Raw genomic sequence first — 27,424 nt, 5'->3', positions numbered from 1 at the left:
CTCCCATTAAATAGTGCTGGCACTGAAATAGAACATGTTCCACGGTTTCCATCTCCTCTTGACAGTGATCACACTTCCCAGTTGGATGATTTCCTACCAATTTCAATGTGCTGTTGAGCTTTGTGTGTCAGTCTCAGCCTTGTGATTACACTTTCCTCCCGTATCTCTTGACCCGAGGCCGTCCCTGACCCCACTTCTTCCTGAATTGTATACAGGTGTCTTCCCTTTCCCCTCCCTGTTCCACAACTCTTGACATTTTTTAACCACAGTTCTTATTAACCCATTGGCTTCTGAATTTACTGAATGACATTTCCATGTCAACATTAGGATGTTTGAGAGCCTGCTTGGCGAGAACATCCACCTCCTCATTCTCCTCTACTCCAACATGAGCTGGTACCCAGAGGAACCTCACCATTACCCCCATCTGTCTCAACCTAAACAGGCACTGCAAAGTCACATACAATACATTGTCTGCTCCGTGATACAAAGTGCTGAACATGAGAGACGATGACTACCCTGTCTGGCCTCACCTCCCCCACCCACTCTGTAGCATGAGTAAGGCCAGGAACTCCTTTGTGTATACTGATAAATTATCCATTGGTCTTTTTGTCACAGCCATCAGGAACACTAAAAGCTGCACCTGTGCTCCCTGTTTTAGGGTCCTTAGATCCATCAGTGAATATATTCAAGAAAGCATAGTACTGAGTTCTTAAATGTTCACTTACACTGTTTACTGAATCTACCCTAGGTCTAACATTGATTGAGGGAGAAACCAAGGGGGGATACCAAAGCCTGCCACTCTGGTGATCCACTTTTGAGCTCTGGCGCCACCCATCTTTGCAATTTAAAAATGCTGGCTCAGGCATAACCAGGGGTGTAATCATTATTCTAAATAGTTATAAAACGTTCTGTTTTGCAACTAAAACAAGCATTTCTATAGGACAGATTCAGGTACTGTAGGTCCCTCCCTGTTTGCTGAACCTGTCCAATAGAAACGCTAGTATTCATTGCAAAATGTAAAATTTCCAACTGTTTGGCATGATTACACCCCAGTGACACTCCACCAAGCTGAAATTATATGGCCTCGTCAACTCATAAAAATTGTAATTCTTTGTCACAGTTGTTGGCCAGTTGGTATAATAGTGGTCTCAGTCCTCAATTCCCAAATCCTAAATTATATTTACTTTATGCTCCCCAGTCTGCGAAGGTAGCTAGTTTAATGTACCATAATTCTTTGGTTTTGTGAAATGAATTAATAATTTCACCAAAATCGAATATTTCTTAAACGCTTCACTTGAGCAATGCAATGTGTACACACTATGGGGCTACGGTAGTATGCAAACGATAGTGGAAGAGAAAAAACAGACAATGTGGTACACTTGATATATTAATCCCTTTACTGAGAATAACATATACCACACCACCCATGATAACATGATGGGATGGAGGAATCCAATTGTTCAAATCATTAAACACAAAACTTTCAAACAAAGAATTAACAGCAAAGCTAATTTTCCTTACAGAAAACGGTTCTGTACTGGCCACAAAATAAAGGGCCTTAGTTGGAAGAATTCCATTAGTTTTTGGTGAAGTTTAAAATTGTTACACAACTAGAAAAATTAAGTATTGTAATATTTTGTTTATTAATGCTCAAGTATGTTAAAATGTATTCTTTTTAACCTTGTTTTTTATTTTTGCATAGGATTTTGTTGATGACCCAGGCATTTGAAACCAATGTAGTAATCTCTACCCGCCTTTTCTCAGTTGCCTGTGTACAAAAAAGAAAAACAAGCATAGGATGAGAAATATTATTATTATTTTTAAACATTTAGTAAGCGGTCTTTACACATCAGGAGGTAGCGGCAGCAGCGGTTGTAGTGATGACTCCCACTTTCTGTGTGGCATCCTTCTTTGCCTGGTGGGCCTGGAGCACGGCAACAGCCTCCTCCACCTGCACAAACAGTGAAATAGGAGACAGTCAGAGATTTGGACAAAACTATGACTCTAGATCCCTTATGATCTTATTCTGATATTATCCTGTTGCTGGTACCTTGGAGCGCAAGGATTCTTTGGACTCCAGCATGTGCAGCAGCTCAGAGTTGTCGATCTCAAGCAGCATCCCAGTGATCTTCCCTGCCAAGCTGGGGTGCATGGCCTGGATCAGGGGGAACAAGCGTTCCCCTGAGAGAGAGAGCGAGAGAGATGGAAGGTTAAGAATGGTTCTCACAGGTAAAATTATACTGTATAATTGCACCTTGTTGCATTGATGTTCAAAATCCCTCCAAAGGGTCTAGACTCTAGAACTTCCAAGGAACAATATGACACACCGCCAATCTGTTCCAGCACTCACTCACCAAGCATCTGCTTCTGCTCCTGAGGCGCTGCAGCAGCCAGCACAGAGGCTGTGAGAGGCTCCTGACCCTGCACATCAACAACTGGTTGAGACTGAGAAGAGAAAGACAGGCCACAAAGAGTTTAAAAACAGGGGGAAGTGATGAATATACAGTACCATTCACAAGTTTGGACACACCTACTCATTCAAGGGTTTTTCTTTATTTTTACAATGTAGAATAATAGTGAAGACATCAAAACTATGAAATAACACATATGGAATGATGTAGTTCCCAAGAAAGTGTTAAACAAAATCAACATATATGTTATATTTGAGATTCTTCAAAGTAGCCACCCTTTGCCTTGATGACAGCTTTGCACACTCTTGGCATTCTCTCAAACTAGCTACACCTGGAATGCTTTTCCAACAGTCTTGAAGGAGTTCCCACATAAGCTGAGCACTTGGTGGCTGCTTTTCCTTCACTCTGCGCCAACTCATCCCAAACCATCTCAATTGGGTTGAGGTCGGGAGATTGTGGAGGCCAGGTCATCTGATGCAGCACTCCCCTTCTTGGTCAATTAGCCCTTACACAGCCTGAGGGTTTGATGGGTCATTGTCCTGTTGAAAAACAAATGATAGCCCCCACTAAGCGCAAACCAGATGGGATGGCATATCGCTGCAGAATGCTGTGGTAGCCATGCTGGTTAAGTGTGCCTTGAATTCTAAATAAAGCAGACAGTGTCACCAGCAAAGCACCCCCACACCTCCCCCTCCATGCTTCACGGTGGGAACTACACATGCCGAGATCATCCTTTCACCTACTCTGCCTCTCACAAAAGACACGGAGGTTGGAACTAGTGTCCATGTCCGTGATTCTTGTCCCAAGCAACTCTCCTTATTGGTGTCCAGTAGTGGTTTCTTTGCAGAAATTCAACCATGCAGGCCTGATTCATGCGGTCTCCTCTGAACAGTTGACGTTGAGATGTGTCCGTTACTTGAACTCCGTGAAGCATTTGTTTGGGCTACAATTTCTGAGGCTGATAACGCTAATGAACTTATCCTCTGCAGCAGAGGTAACTCTGCTTCTTCCTTTCCTGTGGCGGTCCTCATGAGAGCCAGTTTCATTATAGCGCTTGATGGGTTTTGCGACTGCACTTGAAGAAACGTTCAAAGTTCATGACATTTTCCGGATTGACTGACCTTCATGTCTTAAAGTAATGATGGACTGTCATTTCTCTTTGCTTATTTGAGCTGTTCTTGACATATGGACTTTTTTTTTACCAAACAGTGCTATCTTATTTATACCACCCCTACCTTGTCACAACACAACTGATTGGCTCAAATGCATTAAGGAAAGAAATTCCACAAATTAACTTAAGGCACACCTGTTAATTGAAATGCATTCCAGGTGATTACCTCATGAAGCTGGTTGACAGAATGCCAAGAGTGTGCAAAGCTGTCATCAAAGGCAAAGGGTGGCTACTTTGAAGAATCTCAAACATAAAATATATTTAGATTTGTTGAACACTTTTGTTACTACATGATTACATGTGTAATTTAATAGTTTTGATGTCTTCACTATTATTCTACAATGTAGAAAATAGTAAAAATATAGAAAAACCCTTGAATGAGTAGGTGTCCAAACTTTTGACTGGTATTACGTATGTATGCATACAGTTGAAGTCAGAAGTTTACACACACCGTAGCCAAATTTAAACTCAGTTTTTCACAATTCCTGACATTTAATCCTAGTAAAAATTCCCTGTCTTAGGTCAGTTAGGATCACAACTTTATTTTAACAAGTGAAAAGTCAGAATAATAGTAGAGAATGATTTCAGCTTTCATCACATTCCCAGTGGGTCAGAAATTTACATACACTCAATTAGTATTTGTTAGCATTGCCTTTGTTTATCTTTGGTCAAACGTTTCAGGTAGCCTCCAACAATAAGTTTTGGCCCATTGCAACTGACAGAGCTGGTGTAACGGAGTCGGGTTTGTAGGCCTCCTTGCTCGCACACGCCTTTTCAGTTCTGCCATCTATTTTGTTAAGTGCACCAGTACCTCCTGCAGTAAAGCACCCCCACAACATGATACTGCCACCCCCATGCTTCACGGTTGGGATGGTGTTCTTTGGCTTGCAAGCCTCCCCCTTTTCCCTCCAAACATAACGATGGTCATTATGGCCAAACAGTTATATTTTTGTTTCATCAGACCAGAGGACATTTCTCCAAAAAGTACCATCTTTGTCCCCATGTGCAGTTGCAAACCGTAGTCTGGCTGTTTTATGGCGATTTTGGAGCAGTGGCTTCTTCCTTGCTGATCGGCCTTTCAGGTTATGTCGATATAGGACTCGTTTTCCTGTGGATATAGATACTTTTGTACCCGTTTCCTCCAGCATCTTCACAGGGTCCGTTGCTGTTGTTCTGGGATTGATTTGCACTTTTCGCATCAAAGTACATTCATCTCTAAGAGACAGAACGCGTCTCCTTCCTGAGCGGTATGACGGCTGCGTGGTCCTATGGTGTTTATACTTGTGTACTATTGTTTGTACAGATGAGCGTGGTACCTTCAGGTGTTTGGAAATTGTTCCCAAGGATGAAGCAGACTTGTGGAAGTCTACAATTTTATTTCTGAGGTCTTGGCTGATTTCTTTTGATTTTCCCGTGATGTCAAGCAAAGAAGCACTGCGTTTGAAGGTAGGCCTTGAAATACATCCACAGGTACACCTCCAATTGTCTCAAATTATGTCAATTAGCCTATCAGAAGCGTCTAAAGCCATGACATCATTTCCTGGAATTTTCCAAGCTAGTAGATGTCCTAACCGACTTGCCAAAACTATTGTTTGTTAACAAGACATTTGTGGAGTGGTTGAAAAACTAGTTTTAATGACTCCAACCTAAGTGTATAAACTTCCGACTTCAACTGTATATGCGTTTTATGGTTACATACACCAGATAGGTGCAGTTAAATGTGTTGTTTTACAGGGTCAGCCATGGTAATACGTCGCCTCTGGAGAAAATTAGGGTGAAGTGCCTTGCTCAAGGAGACAGACAGATTTTTCACCTTGTCGGCTCGGGTATTCGAATCACCATCCTTTCGGTTACTGGCCCTATGCTCTAACCGCTAAGCTACCTGCCGCCAGGTTAGTGAGTTTTACCTGCTGTAAGGCGATGGGGTGCACCACCTGGGGGTTAGTGTTGCGTACACTTGTGGCGTACTTGTAGGATGTCATGGCCCGAGGGGCAGGGACTCCCATGGAGGGACGAGGACCCATGGCCTGGCCAGCAATTCCTAATGGTAGGGATTAAACAAAGTATGTATGAGCCAAGCATATGAAGTTTGATGAGGTATTATTTCCACAATGTCAATTGTAATCAGATGTACTGAGGCAATCCAGTCTTACCAATTCTCTGAGCTCCAGAAGGCCCCATGCTTCGGGGGCCCTGGTCGCTGGCATTGGGAGTCAGGTGTCTCAGGTTGGCACGTGGACCAGGCTGGCGCAGGGAGTTGGGCATTCCCTGGAACCCACCTAGGAAGGAAGGTGGAGGCAGGGTTACTATTGGACAGAAGTTAAAGTCCCCATAATACAGTATGTCACCAGGACATGTAATACTTGAATAAACATCGCCTGGATATACAACTCATGATAGATTCAGTCATTGTGTATAATGTCATCTCTAACCCTCACCTTGGCCTCTGCCACCCTGCTGCTGCCAGCGGGGGTTGTGCCTCATCTGGGCCAGCTGATTGGGTGCATAGTAGGTGGTCCTGTTCTGGGCCTGACGCGCGCGCGCACACATAATGTTGCACAACATTAAAGTTCTCAATCTTACTCTACATAAAAAAAACGGATTCTTACTGGCATATGCACAGCAGTCTATCATATCAACTGTCAGAACCCTGACATGGCTGTTGTGACGGGCATTTCCAGTAAAGCACACAACTCTCAAAACCATTTGAACCCGCTCTCCCTTCAACACTAACCTGTGGCACTGCAGGCATGAAGTATCCACTGGCGGGCTGGAACTGGTTGATGATGGCATTGGCTGGCATGGCCCTCATGCCAGCGATGCGCTGCACATACTGGTTAGTGAGGTGGGCCTTGCGCTCTTCTTTGCGCTGAGCCAAGGCCACGTAGAGTGGCTTGGAGCCCACGATGCACCCGTTCATCTCAGTCACAGCCTTGGTGGCCTCCTCAGGAGAGGAGAAGCAGACGAACCCAAAGCCCTTGGACCGCCCCTCCTCCAGCATCACCTGCATTGAAAGAAGTCAGCTGTGTTAGATCTGGATAACATACTCCAAATACAAAACTAAAAAGGGGTCATTGTGTTGTTGGATCACATTGACCTCTGCTAAACGCTCTCACCTTGGCACTGGTGATGGACCCGAATGTGGTAAACTCCTTTCGCAGTTTCTCGTCGTCAATGGTGTCGTCCAAGTTCTTAATGTAAAGGTTAACGCCCTGAAACCAGAAATACACAGTTATGACACACATACTCAGCCTGGCTTGTTGCCTAATGGGTGGGTACTATGAAACAATATGTCAAGTTGAATGATGGCATTTGTTTCTTATCAGTGTTCTATTAGACATAGTGGTGCCAGAGGAGGTGACTGACCTGGTAACGGCTGATCCTCTCCTGTTTCAACATCTCAAACTTTCTCTTTAGCTCTGCCTGCCGTTCCATCTTCTTCTGAGCACGCCCCACGAAGACGGTCTTCCCGTTGAACTCTTGACCGTTCATCTCCTCACATGCCTGAGAAGAGATTAATTCGTTACAACCAGTGTATATGTAGTAAACCCATAAGTTAACACAATGTGATGAGTGATTGTCTCAGTATTTTTCCACCAACAATGAAATCCCACTGACTTGTATTGACAACTGTTGTTATGTGGGTATAATATACCTACCTTGTTAGCATCCTCGTGTTTCTCGTAACTCACAAAGCCAAAACCTCTGGATTTGCCACTGGGGTCAGCCATAACCCTCACACTGAGAGTTTTACCTGCAGGGAGGAAAAGGGAATAATTGGGACTCCGGTATATGAGTTTGGAGAAAGGCAAGTTCATGTTTAGGTTGCTTGGGTGGATTTCAAGACTAATATGTGAAAAACTAAATGGCTCCACTAATGAGAAAACTCAGTATGAACCTGTGTGTCACAGCTTACCGTATTGGTCAAACATTTCCTTTAGCTTGTCATCATTCATGTCGTCTCCAAAGTTCTTGATGTAGACGTTGGTGAACTCCTTTGCTTTGGCCCCCAGTTCTGCCTCCCTCTCCTTCCGAGACTTGAAACGTCCAACGAACCTAAACACAGCGAGAGAGCAGCGACACAACTCTTGTAAAACAGTCCTGAGCAGGAGGGAGAAAGGGACTGTGATCCATCTCTCATGTTTTTCATCTGAGATACATGTTTTCTGGCTTCAAGCTGGTGTTCACAGCACTGACATTGAGGATGCCCAGACATGACTACTAAATAGAAGGAAGCACTTCGTATAAGAGCACATTGAGTCAGTCAAGGACCTCTCAGGAACAACATTGATCAAACTTCTTGCACGGTTTGTGGCACCACAATCAGGAAAACAGAGCATTCATGCTATACACCCAGAACATTCATGCTATACACCCAGAACACAGCACACAAAGAATGACATTTCCTGGTCCAAGACCTGAAGGATGGAGGGACAGAGGTTCATAAAGAGGAAAGCTGAGGACCAAACGAGCTTGTTGGATCATTTTCCTCACCTCAGACTTTACCTTGCTATGCAGACCTCTCCCAATCCGTGCTCCAGTATTGCATTCCTGCACTCGCTCCATCACTAAAACACACAAGCGTGGTTAGACACACATACACACGACAGGCAGGCAGACGGGGTGGACAAACGTACAGACGGACGCTCAGCTAACACGGGGTGTGAGGTGACCAGAGTGTGGACATGTTTTGTAGGTTTAAAAAAAAAAAGGTTAATTTCCCAGTAAGCACTGCAAAAAAACATTCACTGTTAGTTGTGTAGTTCAACAAACCACACAGAAAGCCAGGGTGTATGGGGACAGTGTGGGGTGTTATATGGCTCGTTATATCTATCTACAGGCCTTTTTGGTTCCAGGTAGAACCCCTTTGGGTTCCATGTGTATCACTTTCCAGAGGGTTCTACATGGAACCGAAAAAAAGGTTCTCCTATACCTATGGGGATGGCCAAAGAACCCTTTTTGAGTTCTCTCATTCACCTTCATTATCACTAGAACTGTTTAACTTCCCCCTTAACAAGTTGAATTGTCTTTTGCCTTGTCACAGTATAGGCAAACAGATGAGCTACTACAATCCTTATCAACATCCTAGCTGCCCTTGATTTATCTTAACCAGGAGTCTCCAACCCTGTTCCTGGAGAGCTACCGTCCAGTAAGTTTTCGCTCCAACCCTAATCTAGCGCACCTGAATCTAATTATTAGATGATTGATAAGCTGAATCAGGTTAGATACAACTGGGATTGGAGTGAAAACCTACAAGAGGGTAGATCTCCAGGAACAGGGGCTGCGTTTCAAACTCATTAAAGACATACCCTCCACCACTTACCCTCGCCTTATGCCCTTGGGGGAATCCCCGCGGCCATCTTTGTCGTTGGTCCAAATGATTAACAAAGCAAGGGAAGTTGGCAATGTAAGCCCCTCAGCCCTCGTTTTTGATCGAGTTAGCAAGTGTACAATTATGGTCACTCCGGGCCTGAAATTTCCCATAATTAAATTCGCTAAGAAAAGTCAGCCAAAACTTAAAACCAACATTACCCACCCTCTCCTAGTTAATCAGACACTCACACCTTGCGATCGTTCAGAAGCATGCCGTTCATCTTCTCGATGGCGCGGTCAGCTGCGTCCTGCGTTTCAAAGTGCACAAACGCGTATCCCTTGGATCCATTCTCATCACATACAACCTGTTTGAGAAAAAAATGTATGCCGTTTAAAAAATACATTACATAGTACGTATACACATAATGTCTATGGTCATACAGATGTCTGGCCGGAAACACTTCCATCTTACTTTGCAAGACAGGATGTTCCCAAAGGCAGAGAAGGTGTCATAGAGGGCCTTGTTGTCAATGATCTTGTCCAGGTTCTTGATAAACACGTTGCCCACCCCAGACTTCCTGAGTGAGGGATCTCGCTGTGACCACATGATTCTGATTGGCTTCCCTTTCACCACATCAAAGTTCATGGTGTCCAGGGCTCTCTCGGCTAGAGGTCAGAGGGTAGAGTCAGGGTGTTAACTTACAACATTAAAAACATCTCAGACACTGGGTCCACCACACCATGTTGTTTATGCTATTTAGTGCCCACTTCGAATCATGGACACCACACCACTCTGCATGCTACACCATATGTACGCCTCCCAATCATTCACTCCACCAAATTGTGTCCTGGTGGACAGGACTAGAAGTTATTCCTGGTCATGTGGTCAGAAAAAAACTACTGGCCCTAGTTTAAAACTTCTTATGGCTGCATCCCGCTACCGGGATCGATATGACAGCAGCCAGAGAAAGTGCAGGGCGCAAAATTCAAAACAACAGAAATCTCATAATTAAAATTCCTCAAACATACATGTGTCTTATATCATTTTAAAGGTATTCTTGTTGTTAATCCCACCAAAATGTCCGATTTCAAATATGCTTTTCAGCGAAAGCACTACAAACGATTATGTTAGGTCACCATCAAACCACAATAAGCACAGCCATTTTTCCAGCGAAAGATAGCAGTCAGAAAAAGCAGAAATAGAGATAAAATTAATCACTAACCTTTGATTATCTTCATCAAATGACACTCATAGGACTTCATGTTACACAATACATGCATGTTTTATTTGATAAAGTTCATATTTATAACAAACAATCTGAGTTTACATTGGCGCGTTACATTCACTAGTTCCAAAACATCAAGTGATTTTGCATAGCCACATCGTTTCAACAGAAATACTCATCATAAATGTAGATGATAATACAAGTTATACACATGGAATTATAGATATACCTCTCCTTAATGCAACTGCTGTGTCAGATTTCAAAAAAACTTTACGGAAAAAGCAAATCATGCAATAATCTGAGACGGAGCTCAGAAGAATTTTGGGGTCAACAGAAACCAGAAAATACATGATAAATGTTTCCTTACCTTTGATGAACTTCATCAGAATGCAGTCCTAGGAATCCCAGGTCCACAATAAATGCTTGATTTGTTCGATAATGTCTGTTATTTATGTCCAATTAGCTACTTTGGTTAGCGCCTTTGGTAAACAATTCCAAAGTCACAAAGCGCCTCCACTATAACGTGACGAAATGTCCAAAAGTTACGTAACAGTCAGTAGAAACATGTCAAACGATGTACTGAATCAATCTTTAGAACGTTGTTAACATACATCTTGAATAACGTTCCAACCGGAGAATTAGATTGACTTCAGAAGAGCGGTGGAACGGACGTCCTCTTTAATTTTTTAAATTCATAATACAAAAATCAACTTACATTGCTACATCAAACATGTCTAGCAAACCAAACACCGGTATTAACAATGCTCAAACATACAAAAAATATAAATACAAATAAAATACAAAAAATATACAATTTAAGTGCAATTATATTCACTCTGAAAATATCTTATTATAATGATTCATGAAGATGTTATTCTTGTCGTTACTCACTGGGGTTAGTGTTTTAATAAGATAATTAAATTAAATCAGAAAAATTGGTAATTTTGGTATAGAATTTTGGAATTTTTGTTTGTGTATAAAGTATTTGGCAACAAGAATAAAAAAAATTAACAATCATTTCAGTGGTTTTGTTATCATTGCAATAGTAACATATTATGTATTTTATGTAAAATTTTGAAGTGCACTTCCTTAACTTTGTTTGGTATACAGTATTTGTAAGGCCTTAACCATGCATTTTTCCAGACAATGTCAGGAATAAGCATGTTCCAGAAAAACTTTCCTCTCGGTGTAAGTTGTATTTGTGAATGAAGAATTTGTCTTATATATTTATTACAACAAGATTTCTCAAGTAAGCCCACGCCTTCCAATCTGAGTTCTGGATAAACTTTGTGATCATTCCCAAAATTAAGATTACTTTTCATAAATGTAGTTAGACCACTGGGAACGGCTTTGATCACAGAAATAAACTCTCTGAAAGGTATTGGAAACTCTTTCAATGTTAGAAATTGTTCATATGTGAGAATATTACCCTTGTTGTCGAAAATATCAAGAACAAAGTCAATATTCCTCTCATGCCAGCTGGGGTAGAACATTGACTTATTCAACTTATTCCGCTTTATGAGGGGGAAAAATTGTGCAGGAAACATATTTTCCAGGCCAGTAAAGCTTGTTGGTGAAACCTAGCCAATTTAGCAGGTAATCTTTCAGGAATATAATTACATTTCAGTAAAAATTGAAGACCTCCCAATTTATTAAACACATTATTTGGAATGAAATACCATATTGAATCAGTATCGAGCAAACATTTTTTCAACCAGTTTATCTTGAAAGTGTTATTTATGTCAACAAAATCCAAACACTTCTAGACCGCCTTCAGCTCTTTTGTTAGAAAGGACATATTTTTTTAGTTTGTGAGACTTATTTTTCCAGATGAAGTCAAGAAAGGTCTTATTGATCTCTTTACAAGTAGCTGGATTTACACATAATGATAATGAGGGGTACACAAAACGAGACAGTCCCTCTGCCTTGGACAGAAGTACTCTCCCAAGTATAGAAAGATCTCTTTGTAGCCAATTATTAAATATATTTTTTGTTCTCTTAATTTTAGGAGAGAAATTCAAATGTTGTCTGACTAAGTGGTTTTTCGACAGATGTATTTCTAAATATTTAACACAGTCCATTACAGGAATATTTTCAATTTCTTTATCATCAGAGTCAAATAAACATAAGATTTCACATTTAGAAACATTCAGCATTAATCCCGATGCAATAGAAAATGCAGTTATAGCATTAAGGGCATGTGCGACCTGGTCTTTGTCTCTTAAGAAAAGAGTAGTATCATCAGCCAGTTGGGAAATTTTGATTTCTTTGTTAAAAATGGTTAAGCCATACAAATGTGCATCATTCAGAATATCTAGAGATAGAAGTTCCACAACCAAAATTAATAAAAATGGCGAAATTGGGCATCCCTGTCGTACACTTCTGTTGATACTAAATCTTTTGGAAGTATTAAGGTTTAGTAGCACAGAACTATTTATATCTTTGTAAAACATGCAAATTACTTTAATAAAATGTTCACCAAATCCAAAAAGTTTAAGAGACCTAAAGAGAAATTCATGTTCAAATGGGTCAAAAGGCTTTACAGAAGTCCAGAAATAGGACAACCGCATCTGAGTCAATTGCATCTGAATAATCTATAAGGTCCAAGACTAAACGAATGTTAGAGCTTATGTGACAGCCCTTCAAAAATCCTGTTTTGAGTCTCATTTATAATGGTATCTATTCCTTTCTTTAATATTTTGGCATAAACCAGAGCAATCAATTTTTAATCAACATTTAATAAAGTAATTGGTCTCCAATTGTCAATGAGAGAAGGGTCATTATCAGGCTTCGGAATCAAATAAATAAGGCCCTGTTTCATAGTGGAGACCATTTCCCCATTTTTAATGCAATCTTGAAACATATTGAAAATCGGGTCTTCTAGCAACTCCCAAAACTGTCTATAGAATTCAACTGACAGGCCATTAGGGCCAGGTGACTTCCCTTTTTTCATTGAATTCAGAGCCTCTCCAATTTCTCCAATTGACACAGGTGAATCGCAAACTGAGTGGAAATCATCCTCAATTACCGGGACACAACTCTGAATGTGGCGAATGTAACTTTCACAACCATCTTCCTGAAATTGAGAGCTGTAAAGGTTTTCATAAAAGGAATTGACAAATGATATTGTAATGGGATCTTTGCATAAAACATCGTTAATTTTGAGTGCAATTATAGATTTTCTTTTGTAGTTTCTCTTTTCAAGTGCAAAAAAGTAACTAGTGTTTCTTTCCCCTCTTCAATCCATTTTGCTCTTGACCTTACAAAGGCGCCCTTTGCCAGATCCGTGTAAGTCTGTTCTAATTCTAGTTGTAAAGACCTGAACACAGACTCCTCTTCTTCAGATAGATTATCTTTCTTTAGAAAACTGTCAAGCTTGCTCATCATCTCCTTTTCTCTATGGTTCTTTAATTGCATCAGCTCTTTGGCGCGTTTAATGGCTACCACTCTGACTTTATATTTGAAAAATTCCCATCTACTTCCATGACCCAAATCTTTTCTTGCAAAAATATCTTTAGCTAATGATTTGCTGTTTTCAAGTGTATTGTTTAATTTCCAATATCCTCGAGTACCTTTTGATTTTTTAGTAGCTTGTAAATTCAGGGAAATCAAGTGATGATCAGAAAAGGGAGCCAACTGATGATCTACATCTATAACAAATTGTAACAAAAAAGGGGAAATTAGGAATAAATCTATTCTAGATTTACGTGACATAGTTTTGTTGGTCCAGGTATAACCCTTAGCATCCGGATTGAAATAACGCCAGGCATCCTCAACACAGAGATCCTTGCACAATGTAATGATAATGTTACTATTTTGAGGGTTTTGACTCGTTCTAGGAGGAAAACGATCAGCAGATGCATCAGGTGTTTCATTAAAATCCCCTGAAATAATTAGAAAAGTCTGAGGAGGACGGACGTCCTCCTCATGTGAAGGCGCATGGTGAATGCGTGATCAGCCCGTGGAAGCGATTACTCATTCCTGTCTCCTTCGGCCCCCCTTCACATTAGAGTCATCAGACAAAGTTCTGTTTACTGTTGACATCTAGTGGAAGCCGTAGGAAGTGAAAACTCATCCATATCTCGCTGTAATTTCATTGAGAGCTTGGTTGAAAATCTGCCACCTCAGAAAAAATTCAAACAGGAAGTGGAACTTCAGGTTTTTGCCTGCCATATGAGTTCTGTTATACTCAGACATAATTCAAACAGTTTTAGAAACTTCAGAGTGTTTTCTATCCAATATGAATAATAATATGCATATATTAGCAACTGGGACTGAGGAGCAGGCCGTTTAATATGGGCACCTCTGTGCACCTTTCATCCAAGCTACTCAATACTGCCCCTGCAGCCATAAGAAGTTAATTAATTAAGGCACATTTCTTTAAAGAAACCACGCTACTATTGGAGTGTCCTAACTACTAACTAAACCATGTGACTATGGAGTCTGACCCCCGCCTGCCACCACACTGACCAGCTGTTAGGGGAGGGCACATGGCGCTCACAGACACATAGGACCAGAAGTGCCTTGCAGGCCACAAGTCATAATTTATGCACACTCTCATAATGAATATAAACAATGGGATACATACTGTACATGTACGGTTATAATTCAAATGGGGCAAATGGCTCTTGAAAACGTGACATTCTTTAACAGGTTCTCTTTTAGAGGTTCTAATTAATACCAGCCACTATTCATTTTATTTGTCCAAACTACATATGCTGCCAGTGTGCTGCAACTTCGATTTACGTTTCTAGATCTGCCTATCGTTATTTATGTTGTGCCAGTTTGCATTTTCCTGCTGCCTCTCTCATGTCCATCTGGGCACACGTGCCAACCAGAGACCTCCCCTTTGTTCCCGTCACTCCACAGCAACACACCCGGGCTTTAGAGCTAAACATGTCCGGTAAACAAAACAGAGCTCCCTTGCGTCTGCTGGCATCAGCAGTTTGCTGTGCAATTGTACTTCACACAAACCAGCTCAGAGATGGTGTGTGATGGTTTTTCATTGTCTGTCTAGTTCTGGAAGGTTCCCATGGCCAACCTTGATGAAAAAACATGAGCACCATGTGGAGCTGGGATTGCTGAATGGATGAATAGCAGAAATAGATAAACACATGAAATCAAACAAGAGGTGAACTGAATGTAACACACAAAAAACCCTTGAAGTGAACTTCACAGGTCAATGTGATATACTGTAAATGTATTTTGTCATAAAAACTGAAAACTGGATAGTTTATTCTAGGCGAGGCAGGTAGCCACCCTAATATATTCTGTCAAACATTAACCTTAAGTGGAGACTTTAGGGTTTTAGATATTATAGGCAGGGAATATTTAGGCTGCCTGAGAGATATTTAGAGAGGGGTCCTGAGTGTATGTGCTGGTGTGGAATGTTGAGGAGTTGAGCATTATCTGCCTGCCATTGATGGGAGACACATTCAACAAGAATGTTCAGATGATCAACACCAGGTCTTGAAACTTAAATGCAGCTGTGACATGCTGAAAGTGGAGATGGTCAGCCAAAGTGACTTTAGACACATGAAGGAAGACTAGTCTTTTCAAATTCACTGAACAAAAATATGAAAACGCAACAATTTCAAAGATTTTTCTGAGTTACAGTTCATATAAAAGGAAATATCTGAACTGAATTAATTGAAATAAATTCACTAGGCCCTAAATCTATGGATTTCACTTGACTGGGAATACATATATACATCTGTTGGTCACAGATACCTTAAAAAAAAAATAGGGGTGTGAATCAGAAAACCAGTCAGTATCTGGTGTGACCACCATTTGCCTCACGCACATCTCCTTCGCATAGAGTTGATCAGGCTGTTGATTGTGGCCTGTGGAATGTTGTCTCACTCTCCTCTTCAATGGCTGTGTGAAGTTCCTGGATTTTAATGTAAATCCAGAGCGTCCCAAACATGCTCAATAGGTAACATGTCTGGTGACTATGCAGGCCATGGAAGAACTGGGACATTTTAAGCTCCCAGGAATGGTGTACAGATCCTTGCGACATGGGGCCGTGCATTATCATGCTGAAACATGAGGTGATGGAGGTGAATGAATGGCACAACAATGGGCCTCAGCATCTCGTCATGGTATCTCTGTGCATTCAAATTGCCATCGATAAAATGCAATTGTGTTCGTTGTCCGTAGCTTATGCCTGCCCATGCCATAACCCCACCTCCACCATGGGGCACTCTGTTCACAATGTTGACATCAGCAAACCACTCGCCCACACATGCTGTCTGCCATCTGCCCAGTACAGTTGAAACCAGGATTAATCCATGAAGAGCACACTTCAGCGTGCCAGTGGCCACCGAAGGTGAGCATTTGCACACTGAAGTCGGTTACAACGCCGAACTGCAGTCAGGTCAAGACCCTGGTGAGGATGACGAACACGCAGATGAGCTTCCCTGAGACGGTTTCTGACAGTTTCTGCAGAAATTCTTCGGTTGTGCAAACCCCCAGTTTCATCAGATGCCCGAGTGACTGGTCTCCGACGATCCCGCAGGTGAAGAAGCCAGATGTGGAGGTCCTGGGCTGGTGTGTTGAGGCCGGTTGGACGTACTGCCGAATTTTCCAAAACGACATTGAAGACAGCTTATGGTAGAGAAATTAACATTAAATTCTCTGGCAAAAGCTCGTGGACATTCCTGCAGTGTACATGCCAATTGCACGCTCCCTTTACATCTTGAGACGTCTGTGGCAATGTGTTGTGTGACAAATCAGCAAATTGTAGAGTGGCCTTTTATTGTCCCCAGCACAAGGTGCACCTGTGTAATGATCATGCGGTTTAATTCGCTTCTTGATATGCCACACCTGTCAGGCGGATGGATTATCTTGGCAAAGGAGAAATTCTCACTAACGGACGTAAACAAACTCAGAACATTTTTGGGATCTTTTATTTCAGCTCATGAAACATGGGACCAACACTTTACATGAGGCGTTTATATTTTTGTTCAGTGTATGTGGTAGTAGTTGTACTACACTTTTACTTCGTGACATGATGCTAGGTTGAAGATGACAAAGGTTAAAAGCCAACTCATGCTTGACCCGACAATGTAGTCGGAGACTTCGTATGGAGAGTGACAGCATAACGAAGCCCCGGGAGGCATGCAGAGGCCAAATCATGCGCCGTACCGCATCGCCTTGCCACTCTCAAACTTTCAAACAATGCGGAGGGCTCCGTATAGCACCGTATTGACATGATTGGTTGATGGTAGGTGGGGGCGGGTGGTCTTGTATAAACACAAACTCACTTCCTTGACAACTTACTTCACAATAGCTCTGCTCAGCGCAAGAAGTATGAAAGCCCTGACTTATGCGTCGCAGTACGGCCACTTCAGACGTCAAATTGACCATGCAGAGCCTTTAAAACAATGGGATTCTAATATCCCATAACTCTTTGCAACAATGGGACTAGCTATGCTAGTTAGCAATCCGCGCTGGTAACAGGTTTGTGATGATGTTGTCTTAACCTGTATATTCACGACCTAGACATGACGTTATATTGTGTTTATGTGATCAAAATACAACCTCCAGGTAATATTGCCATGGGGTTCTCTACACTGGCTCAGACAAGTGATGGCAGGTATAAAATGAAAACATCCCAAACTGTATAAACAGTTGGCAAACACAGACACCTTCATAGAACACAAATTATAGCTCAATCCTGCCAGGTCACACTCACCAACAAATACAGCATTCTACTGTAGATGATAACTCGACATTGGATAATGAGAAGAGTGATTGTTGAATCAAGTGGCATATCAAAGCATGAAATTATGTTGTATTTCAGACTTCTTACAATAGCCACAGGATTGGGGCTTGGACTGACTCCCAATACAAATGCTGGAAATTCCTCAAGTGTGTACCCTTGTATGGCGTGAGTTGTGAGTGGATTTGGGAAAGAAATTGTAAGCCCCTAAAACATGAGCAAAACATTACAGATCCACATGTAGAATTACAGAACCCTTCAACAATTACTCAAGAAATCCAACCATAAAAAGGTGTTACATCCCAGAGAAAAGTTTCTGCTTCTACAAATACATTCCTGCTATCTATTCAGACTTATTCTTTTCAGATCAGATGACACAAATTAATGACATCACATGATCTGAAGAAAGCAGACAAATGCACAAGTTAATGTTCAGATGTGCCTTTTCTTCCTCTCTGTGTGTGTAAGGCAGCAGGGGAGGCGATGGGAATTAATTTCAATGCAGAACGTTTTCCTGATGGCCCTTTAAATAGGAGCTGAAATGAGTCACTTTGGGTTCCAGCGTTTCCCAAACTTGGGCCTCGAGACCCCAAGGCGTGCACATTTTGGTTTTTGCCCCAACAACACACAGCTGATTCAAATTATCAAAACTTGATTAGTTGATTTGAATCAGCTGTGTAGTGCTAGGGAAAAAGCCAAAACATGGGATCCTGAGGACAGAGTTTGGGAAACCCTGGGTTAGGCAGTGTGGAGCAGTACTCTGGAGAAAAACTGTAGCGCCACTTATTCAAACGTAAATGCAGAACACAGACAGTAGCCTGGCTACAACATGTACAAAGCAGGAGTCTTGGAGCAGATTCTGGTCAATCCTCCAACACTGTCAGATGGAAGAAGTGGGCCATCATTGCTATATTGGTCAAGAGATACTATTCCAAATGTGTACTTCTCCACTCAACGGAGTTGGTCCATGCAAGGCAAAACGTAGTTTGAGTCTGTACAGTATCAAATCAAATCAAATCAAATTTTATTAGTCACATACACATGGTTAGCAGATGTTAATGCGAGTGTAGCGAAATGCTTGTGCTTCTAGTTCCGACAATGCAGTAATAACAACAAGTAATCTAACCTAACAATTCCACAACTACTACCTTATACACACAAGTGTAAAGGGATAAAGAATATGTACATAAAGATATATGAATGAGTGATGGTACAGAACGGCATAGGCAAGATGCAGTAGATGGTATAGAGTACGGTATATACAGTGGGGAGAACAAGTATTTGATACACTGCCGATTTTGCAGGTTTTCCTACTTACAAAGCATGTAGAGGTCTGTAATTTTTATCATAGGTACACTTCAACTGTGAGAGACGGAATCTAAAACAAAAATCCAGAAAATCACATTGTATGATTTTTAAGTAATTAATTTGCATTTTATTGCATGACATAAGTATTTGATCACCTACCAACCAGTAAGAATTCCGGCTCTCACAGACCTGTTAGTTTTTCTTTAAGAAGCCCTCCTGTTCTCCACTCATTACCTGTATTAACTGCACCTGTTTGAACTCGTTACCTGTATAAAAGACACCTGTCCACACACTCAATCAAACAGACTCCAACCTCTCCACAATGGCCAAGACCAGAGAGCTGTATAAGGACATCAGGGATAAAATTGTAGACATGCAACAGGCTGGGATGGGCTACAGGACAATAGGCAAGCAGCTTGGTGAGAAGGCAACAACTGTTGGCGCAATTATTAGAAAATGGAAGAAGTTCAAGATGACGGTCAATCACCCTCGGTCTGGGGCTCCATGCAAGATCTCACCTCGTGGGGCATCAATGATCATGAGGAAGGTGAGTTATCAGCCCAGAACTACACGGCAGGACCTGGTCAATGACCTGGAGAGAGCTGGGACCACAGTCTCAAAGAAAACCATTAGTAACACACTACACCGTCATGGATTAAAATCCTGCAGCGCACGCAAGGTCCACCTGCTCAAGCCAGCGCATGTCCAGGCCCGTCTGAAGTTTGCCAATGACCATCTGGATGATCCAGAGGAGGAATGGGAGAAGGTCATGTGGTCTGATGAGACAAAAATAGAGCTTTTTGGTCTAAACTCCACTCACCGTGTTTGGAGGAAGAAGAAGGATGAGTACAACCCCAAGAACACCATCCCAACCGTGAAGCATGGAGGTGGAAACATCATTCTTTGGGGATGCTTTTCTGCAAAGGGTACAGGATGACTGCACCGTATTGAGGGGAGGATGGATGGGGCCATGTATCGCGAGATCTTGGCCAACAACCTCCTTCCCTCAGTAAGAGCATTGAAGATGGGTCGTGGCTGGGTCTTCCAGCATGACAACGACCCGAAACACACAGCCAGGGCAACTAAGGAGTGGCGCCGTAAGAAGCATCTCAAGGTCCTGGAGTGGCCTAGCCAGTCTCCAGACCTGAACCCAATAGAAAATCTTTGGAGGGAGCTGAAAGTCCGTATTGCCCAGCGACAGCCCCGAAACCTGAAGGATCTGGAGAAGATCTGTATGGAGGAGTGGGCCAAAATCCCTGCTGCAGTGTGTGCAAACCTGGTCAAGAACTACAGGAAACGTATGATCTCTGTAATTGCAAACAAAGGTTTCTGTACCAAATATTAAGATCTGCTTTTCTGATGTATCAAATACTTATGTCATGCAATAAAATGCAAATTAATTACTTAAAAATCATACAATGTGATTTTCTGGATTTTTGTTTTAGATTCCGTCTCTCATAGTTGAAGTGTACCCATGATAGAAATTACAGACCTCTACATGCTTTGTAAGTAGGAAAACCTGCAAAATCGGCAGTGTATCAAATACTTGTTCTCCCCACTGTACATATGAGATGAGTACTGTAGGGTATGTAAACAAAGTGGCATAGTTTAAAGTGGCTAGTGGTACATGTATTACATAAAGATGGCAAGATGCAGTAGATGATATAGAGTACAGTATATACATATACATATGAGATGGGTAATGTAGGGTATGTAAACATTATATTAAGTGGCATTGTTTAAAGTGGCTAGTGGTACATTTTTACATAATTTCCATCAATTCCCATTTTTAAAGTGGCTGGAGTTGAGTCAGTATGTTGGCAGCGGCCGCTAAATGTTAGTGGTGGCTGTTTAACAGTCTGATGGCCTTGAGATAGAAGCTGTTTTTCAGTCTCTCGGTCCCTGCTTTGATGCACCTGTACTGACCTCGCCTTCTGGATGATAGCGGGGTGAACAGGCAGTGGCTTGGGTGGTTGTTGTCCTTGATGATCTTTATGGCCTTCCTGTGACATCGGGTGGTGTAGGTGTCCTGGAGGGCAGGTAGTTTGCCCCCGGTGATGCGTTCTGCAGACCTCACTACCCTCTGGAGAGCCTTACGGTTGTGGGCGGAGCAGTTGCCGTACCAGGCGGTGATACAGCCCGACAGGATGCTCTCGATTGTGCATCTGTAGAAGTTTGTGAGTGCTTTTGGTGACAAGCCGAATTTCTTCAGCCTCCTGAGGTTGAAGAGGCGCTGCTGCGCCTTCTTCACAACGCTGTCTGTGTGGGTGGACCAATTCAGTTTGTCCGTGATGTGTACACCGAGGAACTTAAAACTTTCCACCTTCTCCACTACTGACCCGTCGATGTGGATAGGGGGGTGCTCCCTCTGCTGTTTCCTGAAGTCCACAATCATCTCCTTTGTTTTGTTGACGTTGAGTGTGAGGTTATTTTCCTGACACCACACTCCGAGGGCCCTCACCTCCTCCCTGTAGGCCGTCTCGTCGTTGTTGGTAATCAAGCCTACCACTGTAGTGTCATCCGCAAACTTGATGATTGAGTTGGAGGCGTGCATGGCCACGCAGTCGTGGGTGAACAGGGAGTACAGGAGAGGGCTCAGAACGCACCCTTGTGGGGCCCCAGTGTTGAGGATCAGCGGGGTGGAGATGTTGTTACCTACCCTCACCACCTGGGGGCGGCCCGTCAGGAAGTCCAGGACCCAGTTGCACAGGGCGGGGTCGAGACCCAGGGTCTCGAGCTTGATGACGAGTTTGGAGGGTACTATGGTGTTAAATGCTGAGCTGTAATCGATGAACAGCATTCTCACATAGGTATTCCTCTTGTCCAGATGGGTTAGGGCAGTGTGCAGTGTGGTTGCGATTGCGTCGTCTGTGGACCTATTGGGTCGGTAAGCAAATTGGAGTGGGTCTAGGGTGTCCGGTAGGGTGGAGGTGATATGGTCCTTGACTAGTCTCTCAAAGCACTTCATGATGACGGAAGTGAGTGCTACGGGGCGGTAGTCGTTTAGCTCAGTTACCTTAGCTTTCTTGGGAACAGGAACAATGGTGGCCCTCTTGACGCATGTGGGAACAGCAGACTGGGATAAGGATTGATTGAATATGTCCGTAAACACACCAGCCAGCTGGTCTGCGCATGCTCTGAGGACGCGGCTGGGAATGCCGTCTGGGCCTGCAGCCTTGCGAGGGTTAACACGTTTAAATGTTTTACTCACCTCGGCTGCAGTGAAGGAGAGCCCGCAGGTTTTGGTAGCGGGCCGTGTCAGTGGCACTGTATTGTCCTCAAAACGGGCAAAAAAGTTATTTAGCCTGTCTGGGAGCAAGACATCCTGGTCCGCGACGGGGCTGGTTTTCTTTTTGTAATCCGTGATAGACTGTAGACCCTGCCACATACCTCTTGTGTCTGAGCTGTTGAATTGCGACTCTATTTTGTCTCTGTACTGGGACTTAGCCTGTTTGATTGCCTTGCGGAGAGAATAGCTACACTGTTTGTATTCGGTCATGTTTCCGGTCACCTTGCCCTGGTTAAAGGCAGTGGTTCGCGCTTTCAGTTTCACGCGAATGCTGCCGTCAATCCACGGTTTCTGGTTTGGGAATGTTTTAATCGTTGCTGTGGGTACGACATCGTCAATGCACTTCCTAATGAACTCGCTCACCGAATCAGCATATTCGTCCATGTTGTTGTTGGACGCAATGCGGAACATATTCCAATCCGCGTGATCGAAGCAGTCTTGAAGCGTGGAATCAGATTGGTCGGACCAGCGTTGAACAGACCTGAGCGCCGGAGCTTGTTGTTTTCGTTTCTGTTTGTAGGCTGGAATCAACAAAATGGAGTCGTGGTCAGCTTTTCCGAAAGGAGGGCGGGGGAGGGCCTTATATGCGTCGCGGAAGTTAGTATAACAATGATCCAGGGTTTTACCAGCCCTGGTAGCACAATCGATATGCTGATAGAATTTAGGGAGTTTTGTTTTTAGATTAGCCTTGTTAAAATCCCCAGCTACGATGAATGCAGCCTCAGGGTGTGTGGTTTCCAGTTTACAAAGAGTCAGATAAAGTTCGTTCAGGGCCATCGATGTGTCTGCTTGGGGGGGAATATATACGGCTGTGATTATGATCGAGGAGAATTCCCTTGGTAGATAATGCGGTCGACATTTGATTGTGAGGAGTTCTAGATCAGGTGAACAGAATGACTTGAGTTCCTGTGTGTTGTTATGATGATCACACCACGTCTCGTTAATCATAAGGCATACCCCCCCGCCCCTCTTCTTACCAGAAAGATGTATGTTTCTGTCGGCGCGATGCGTGAAGAAACCAGCTGGCTGCACCGACTCCGTTAGCGTCTCTTGAGTTAGCCATGTTTCCGTGAAGCAGAGCACGTTGCAATCCCTGATGTCTCTCTGGAATGTTACCCGTGCTCGGATTTCATCAACCTTATTGTCAAGAGACTGGACATTGGCGAGTAGTATGCTAGGGAGTGGAGCGCGATGTGCCCGTCTCCGAAGCCTGACCAAGAGACCGCTACGTTTGCCCCTTTTACGGCGTCGCATAGGGTCCCCGGCTGGGATCAGATCCATTGTATTGGGTGGAAGGCAAAACACTGGATCCGTTTCGGGAAAGTCATATTCCTGGTTATAACGATGGTGAGTTGACGTTAATCGTATATTCAGTAGTTCCTCCCGACTGTATGTAATGAAACCTAAGATTACCTGGGGTACCGATGTAAGAAATAACACATAAAAAAACAAAATACTGCATATTTTCCAAGGAACGCGAAGCGAGGCGGCCATCTCGGTCGGCGCCATCTTATTTTATGTACACTGACTGTGCCATGCATGGTTCTGAGCAAGTTTACTTGAGAGTCCAAAGTGAGGGAAAACGTTTATCCTCGCCCATTAATTTTGTTACTTGCAGAGTTGGGGCTTAGCCTACGCCTCTTAGGTTGCCTTTGTATTGGTATGTTTGCACTATGTAGTGGAGTCGGGAGGTAACCACAGAGCTCTATATAGGTAACATAGGCGTGAATGATGTAAATATGATCAAAAGTAGGTGTGAATTATGTAGATATGATCAGAAGTATGTGGACACCTGCCCATTGAAAAATCTTATTCCAAAATCATGGGCATCAATACAGAGTTGGTCCCCGCTTTGCTGCTATAACAGCCTCCACTCTTCTGGGAAGGCTTTCCACAAGATATTGGAACATTGCTGCGGGGACTTGCTTCCATTCAGCCACAAGACCATTAGTGAGGTCAAGCACTAATGTTAGGGGATTAGGCCTGGCTCGCCGTGTGCGTTCCAATTCACCCCAAAGCTGTTCGATGGGGTTGAGGTCAGGGCTCTGTGTAGGCCAGTTAAGTTCTTCCACACTGATCTCGACAAACCATTTCTGTATGGACCTCGTTTTGTGCACGGGAGTATTGTCATGCTGAAACAGGAAAGGGCCTTCCCCAAACTGTTGCCACAAAGTTGGAAGCACAGAATCGTCTAGAATGACATTGTATGCTGTAGCTTTAAGATTTCCCCTCACTGGAACTAAGGGGCCTAGCGCGAACCATGAAGACAGCCCCAGGCCATTATTCCTCCTCCACCAAACTTTACAGTCGGCACTATGCATTGGGGCAGGTAGCGTTCTCCTTGCATCCGCCAAAATTCAGATTCATCCATCGGACTGCCAGATGGTGAAGGATAACGCATCACTCCAGAGAACTCGTTTCCACTGCTCCAGAGTCCAATGGTGGCCAGCTTTACACCACTCCAGCCGACACTTGGTATTGCGCATGGGGATCTTAGGCTTGTGTGAAATGGAAACCCATTTCATGAAGATCCCGACGAACAATTCTTGTGCTGACGTTACTTCCAGAGGCAGTTTGGAACTCTGTAGTGAGTGTTACAACCGGGGACAGACAGTCCTGTTCTGTGAGCTTGTGTGGCCTACCACTTCGCGTTTGAGACGTTGATGCTCCTAGACTATCCACTTCACAATAACAGCACTTAAGTTCAGCACTTAAGGCAGCTCTAGCAGGGCAGAAATTTTACTAAATTACTTGTTGGAAAGGTGGCATCCTATGAAGGTGCCGTGTTGAAAGTCACTGAGCTCTTCAGTAAGGCCAGTCTCTACTGCCAATGTTTGTCTATTGACATTGCATGGCAGTGTGCTCGATTTTATACACCTTTCTGCAACGGGTATGGCTCAAATAGCCGAATCCACTAATTTGATGGGGTGTCTAAACTTTTGTATATATTGTGTACTTTCTAACAGGAAATCATAACACAATTGATACTCATTAAAAGCAAGATGTGCTTTACATTGTATACTCTTAGACAGATGCACAGAATAACACGGTGAACAACATGCTAAAATCAAAGATCCAATCAACTCTTTACCGTTATGCAAACAGACACCGATTTTGAGGCATGCTTTTTTTCTTACCGTCCGTGGGTTGCGAGAAATTCACATAGGCATAACCCAGAGAGCGTCGGGTGATCATATCACGACATACTCGAATAGACAGCACTGGTCCAGCTGGGCTGAATTTCTCATACAGCATAGCTTCAGTGATATCAGGGTGCAGGTCGCCAACATATAGAGAAGCCATTGGATAACTCCCCTCATTCGCTGTGTTAATTTCTTGAAGTGCACAAAATGTATGAGTTCTTCCCTCACGCTAGCCACGAGAATTGTTAAGAATTGTCCGCCGGGGCAGAATCTCTGCGTAATGAGCCTAAGACGCTCTTTCCACCAAAATGTGACTTGACCTAAAAGTATTCCACGACTCGCTGACGAGAAGAGAAAAGAGACAGCTAAAACAGAATGAAATTTCGGCGTATTCTCCTGAAAATTCGATTTGTCCTAAACGTCGGGTTAAGCCCGAGGCCTATTATTAACCCCCAAAAATAATATTTTGCGATTTCAAATATTTTTTAGATTACGACAGCTACTTATTTTTGAGATTTTATGTATTTTATATTTTTCATATATATTTTTTTTAAAGTTGTTAAAGAACGGTGAGTTACACTCACGGTTGTTTTGTGGCCGGGAAAAGAGACTGCGTGGGAAAAGCATGGGCACTATATAGACAGTGCAGTGCGCAGAAGAAATAGACAGGGTCAGACTTGTGATAGAAAAAAAACTGAGCATGCGTTGTAAAAGAGAGCGCGGCGGGTGTTCCGTCACAACTACTCAACACAAATCCCTACAGCGACATCTGGGAGTGACCACAGCTTTTTGCCATTGACCGGTTTATTCAACCCAAAAATAATAATTGCGACATGTGTAGGGTAACATGGGGTAAGACTACCCACCTAAGATCAATGTCTAATTGCTGAAAAAAAGTTTGGATACTTTTTAAAATGTTATTTTTAGGTGGATGATGGTCATGCTTATGGTAACAAACTATAATGGAAAATGGCTGCAGTTTAAATTTTTATTATTTAATAAAATGTCATTTTTATGAAAGGAGCATTTGATTAGTTGAGGACGATGATTTATTTGGTCAAGTGTGATTATATCTACAACTTTTTCTAAACGACAATTAAAAAATATATATATTTACCTCATTGTTTTGATGGAATGACTTCAAACTGATGAAAAACAGGAAAATTGTAGTTGATCAGGACTAGTTGCAACCAAAGGAACTGTTAAAATAATTTTGTAAGACTAACGGGGGGCGTCTTACCACACAGAGGGCGTCTCACCCCATTAGTGGTGGAAAAAGTACTCAATTTTCATACTTGAGTAAAAGTAAAGATACCTTAATAGAATATGACTCAAGTAAAAGTCACCCAGTAAAATTCTACTTGAGTTAAAGTATTTGGTTTAAACCTTTCACGAGCCTCTACCCCGGGTCCGGGATCACCCCCCACCCCCCCCACACACTGATTAGCATAGCTAGCATAGCTTCACAAGTAGATAGTAGCATCTAAATATCATTAAATCACAAGTCCAAGACACCAGATGAAAGATACAGATCTTGTGAATAAAGCCATCATTTCTGTTTTTTAAAATGTTTTACAGGGAAGACACAATATGTAAATCTATTAGCTAACCACGTTAGCAAAAGACACCACTTTTTTTACTCCACCAGTTTTTTACTCCATCAGTAGCTATCACAAATTCGGCCAAATAAAGATATAAATAGCCACTAACCAATAAAAAACCTCATCAGATGACAGTCTGATAACATATTTATGGTATAGGATAGGTTTTGTTAGAAAAAAGTGCATATTTCAGGTAGAAATCACAGTTTACAATTGCACCGACCATCACAACTCGACTA

The 27,424-nt window shown here is 42.7% G+C and overlaps 1 protein-coding gene across 3 annotated transcripts; it reads right to left on the bottom strand.

Annotated features, from left to right (window-relative positions):
- Positions 1-1,374: 1,374 nt before the first annotated feature.
- pabpc4 (poly(A) binding protein, cytoplasmic 4 (inducible form)) lies at positions 1,375-26,213 on the bottom strand. Of its 3 annotated transcripts, none has more exons than XM_071366303.1 (14): positions 26,169-26,213; positions 9,368-9,561; positions 9,145-9,260; positions 7,499-7,638; positions 7,242-7,336; positions 6,949-7,086; positions 6,699-6,794; positions 6,317-6,586; positions 6,021-6,111; positions 5,736-5,861; positions 5,490-5,623; positions 2,355-2,445; positions 2,051-2,181; positions 1,375-1,951 (listed from the first exon to the last, which is right to left on the bottom strand). In XM_071366303.1, exons 1-14 carry the CDS (start codon positions 26,209-26,211, stop codon positions 1,850-1,852), a joined length of 1,767 nt encoding a protein of 588 aa, XP_071222404.1. In that variant the 5' UTR covers positions 26,212-26,213; the 3' UTR covers positions 1,375-1,849. The 3 variants fall into 3 exon arrangements, 2 of the variants coding, with proteins under 2 accessions (XP_071222404.1, XP_071222402.1); XM_071366301.1 differs by having other exon boundaries at positions 25,579-26,193; XR_011670708.1 differs by lacking the exon at positions 6,021-6,111 and having other exon boundaries at positions 25,579-26,193.
- Between the last annotated feature and the right edge of the window lie 1,211 nt (positions 26,214-27,424).

The sequence above is a fragment of the Salvelinus alpinus genome, chromosome 25 (assembly GCF_045679555.1).
Source record: "Salvelinus alpinus chromosome 25, SLU_Salpinus.1, whole genome shotgun sequence".
NCBI lineage: Eukaryota > Metazoa > Chordata > Actinopteri > Salmoniformes > Salmonidae > Salvelinus > Salvelinus alpinus.
This window is presented reverse-complemented; position numbering and strand designations above follow the sequence as displayed.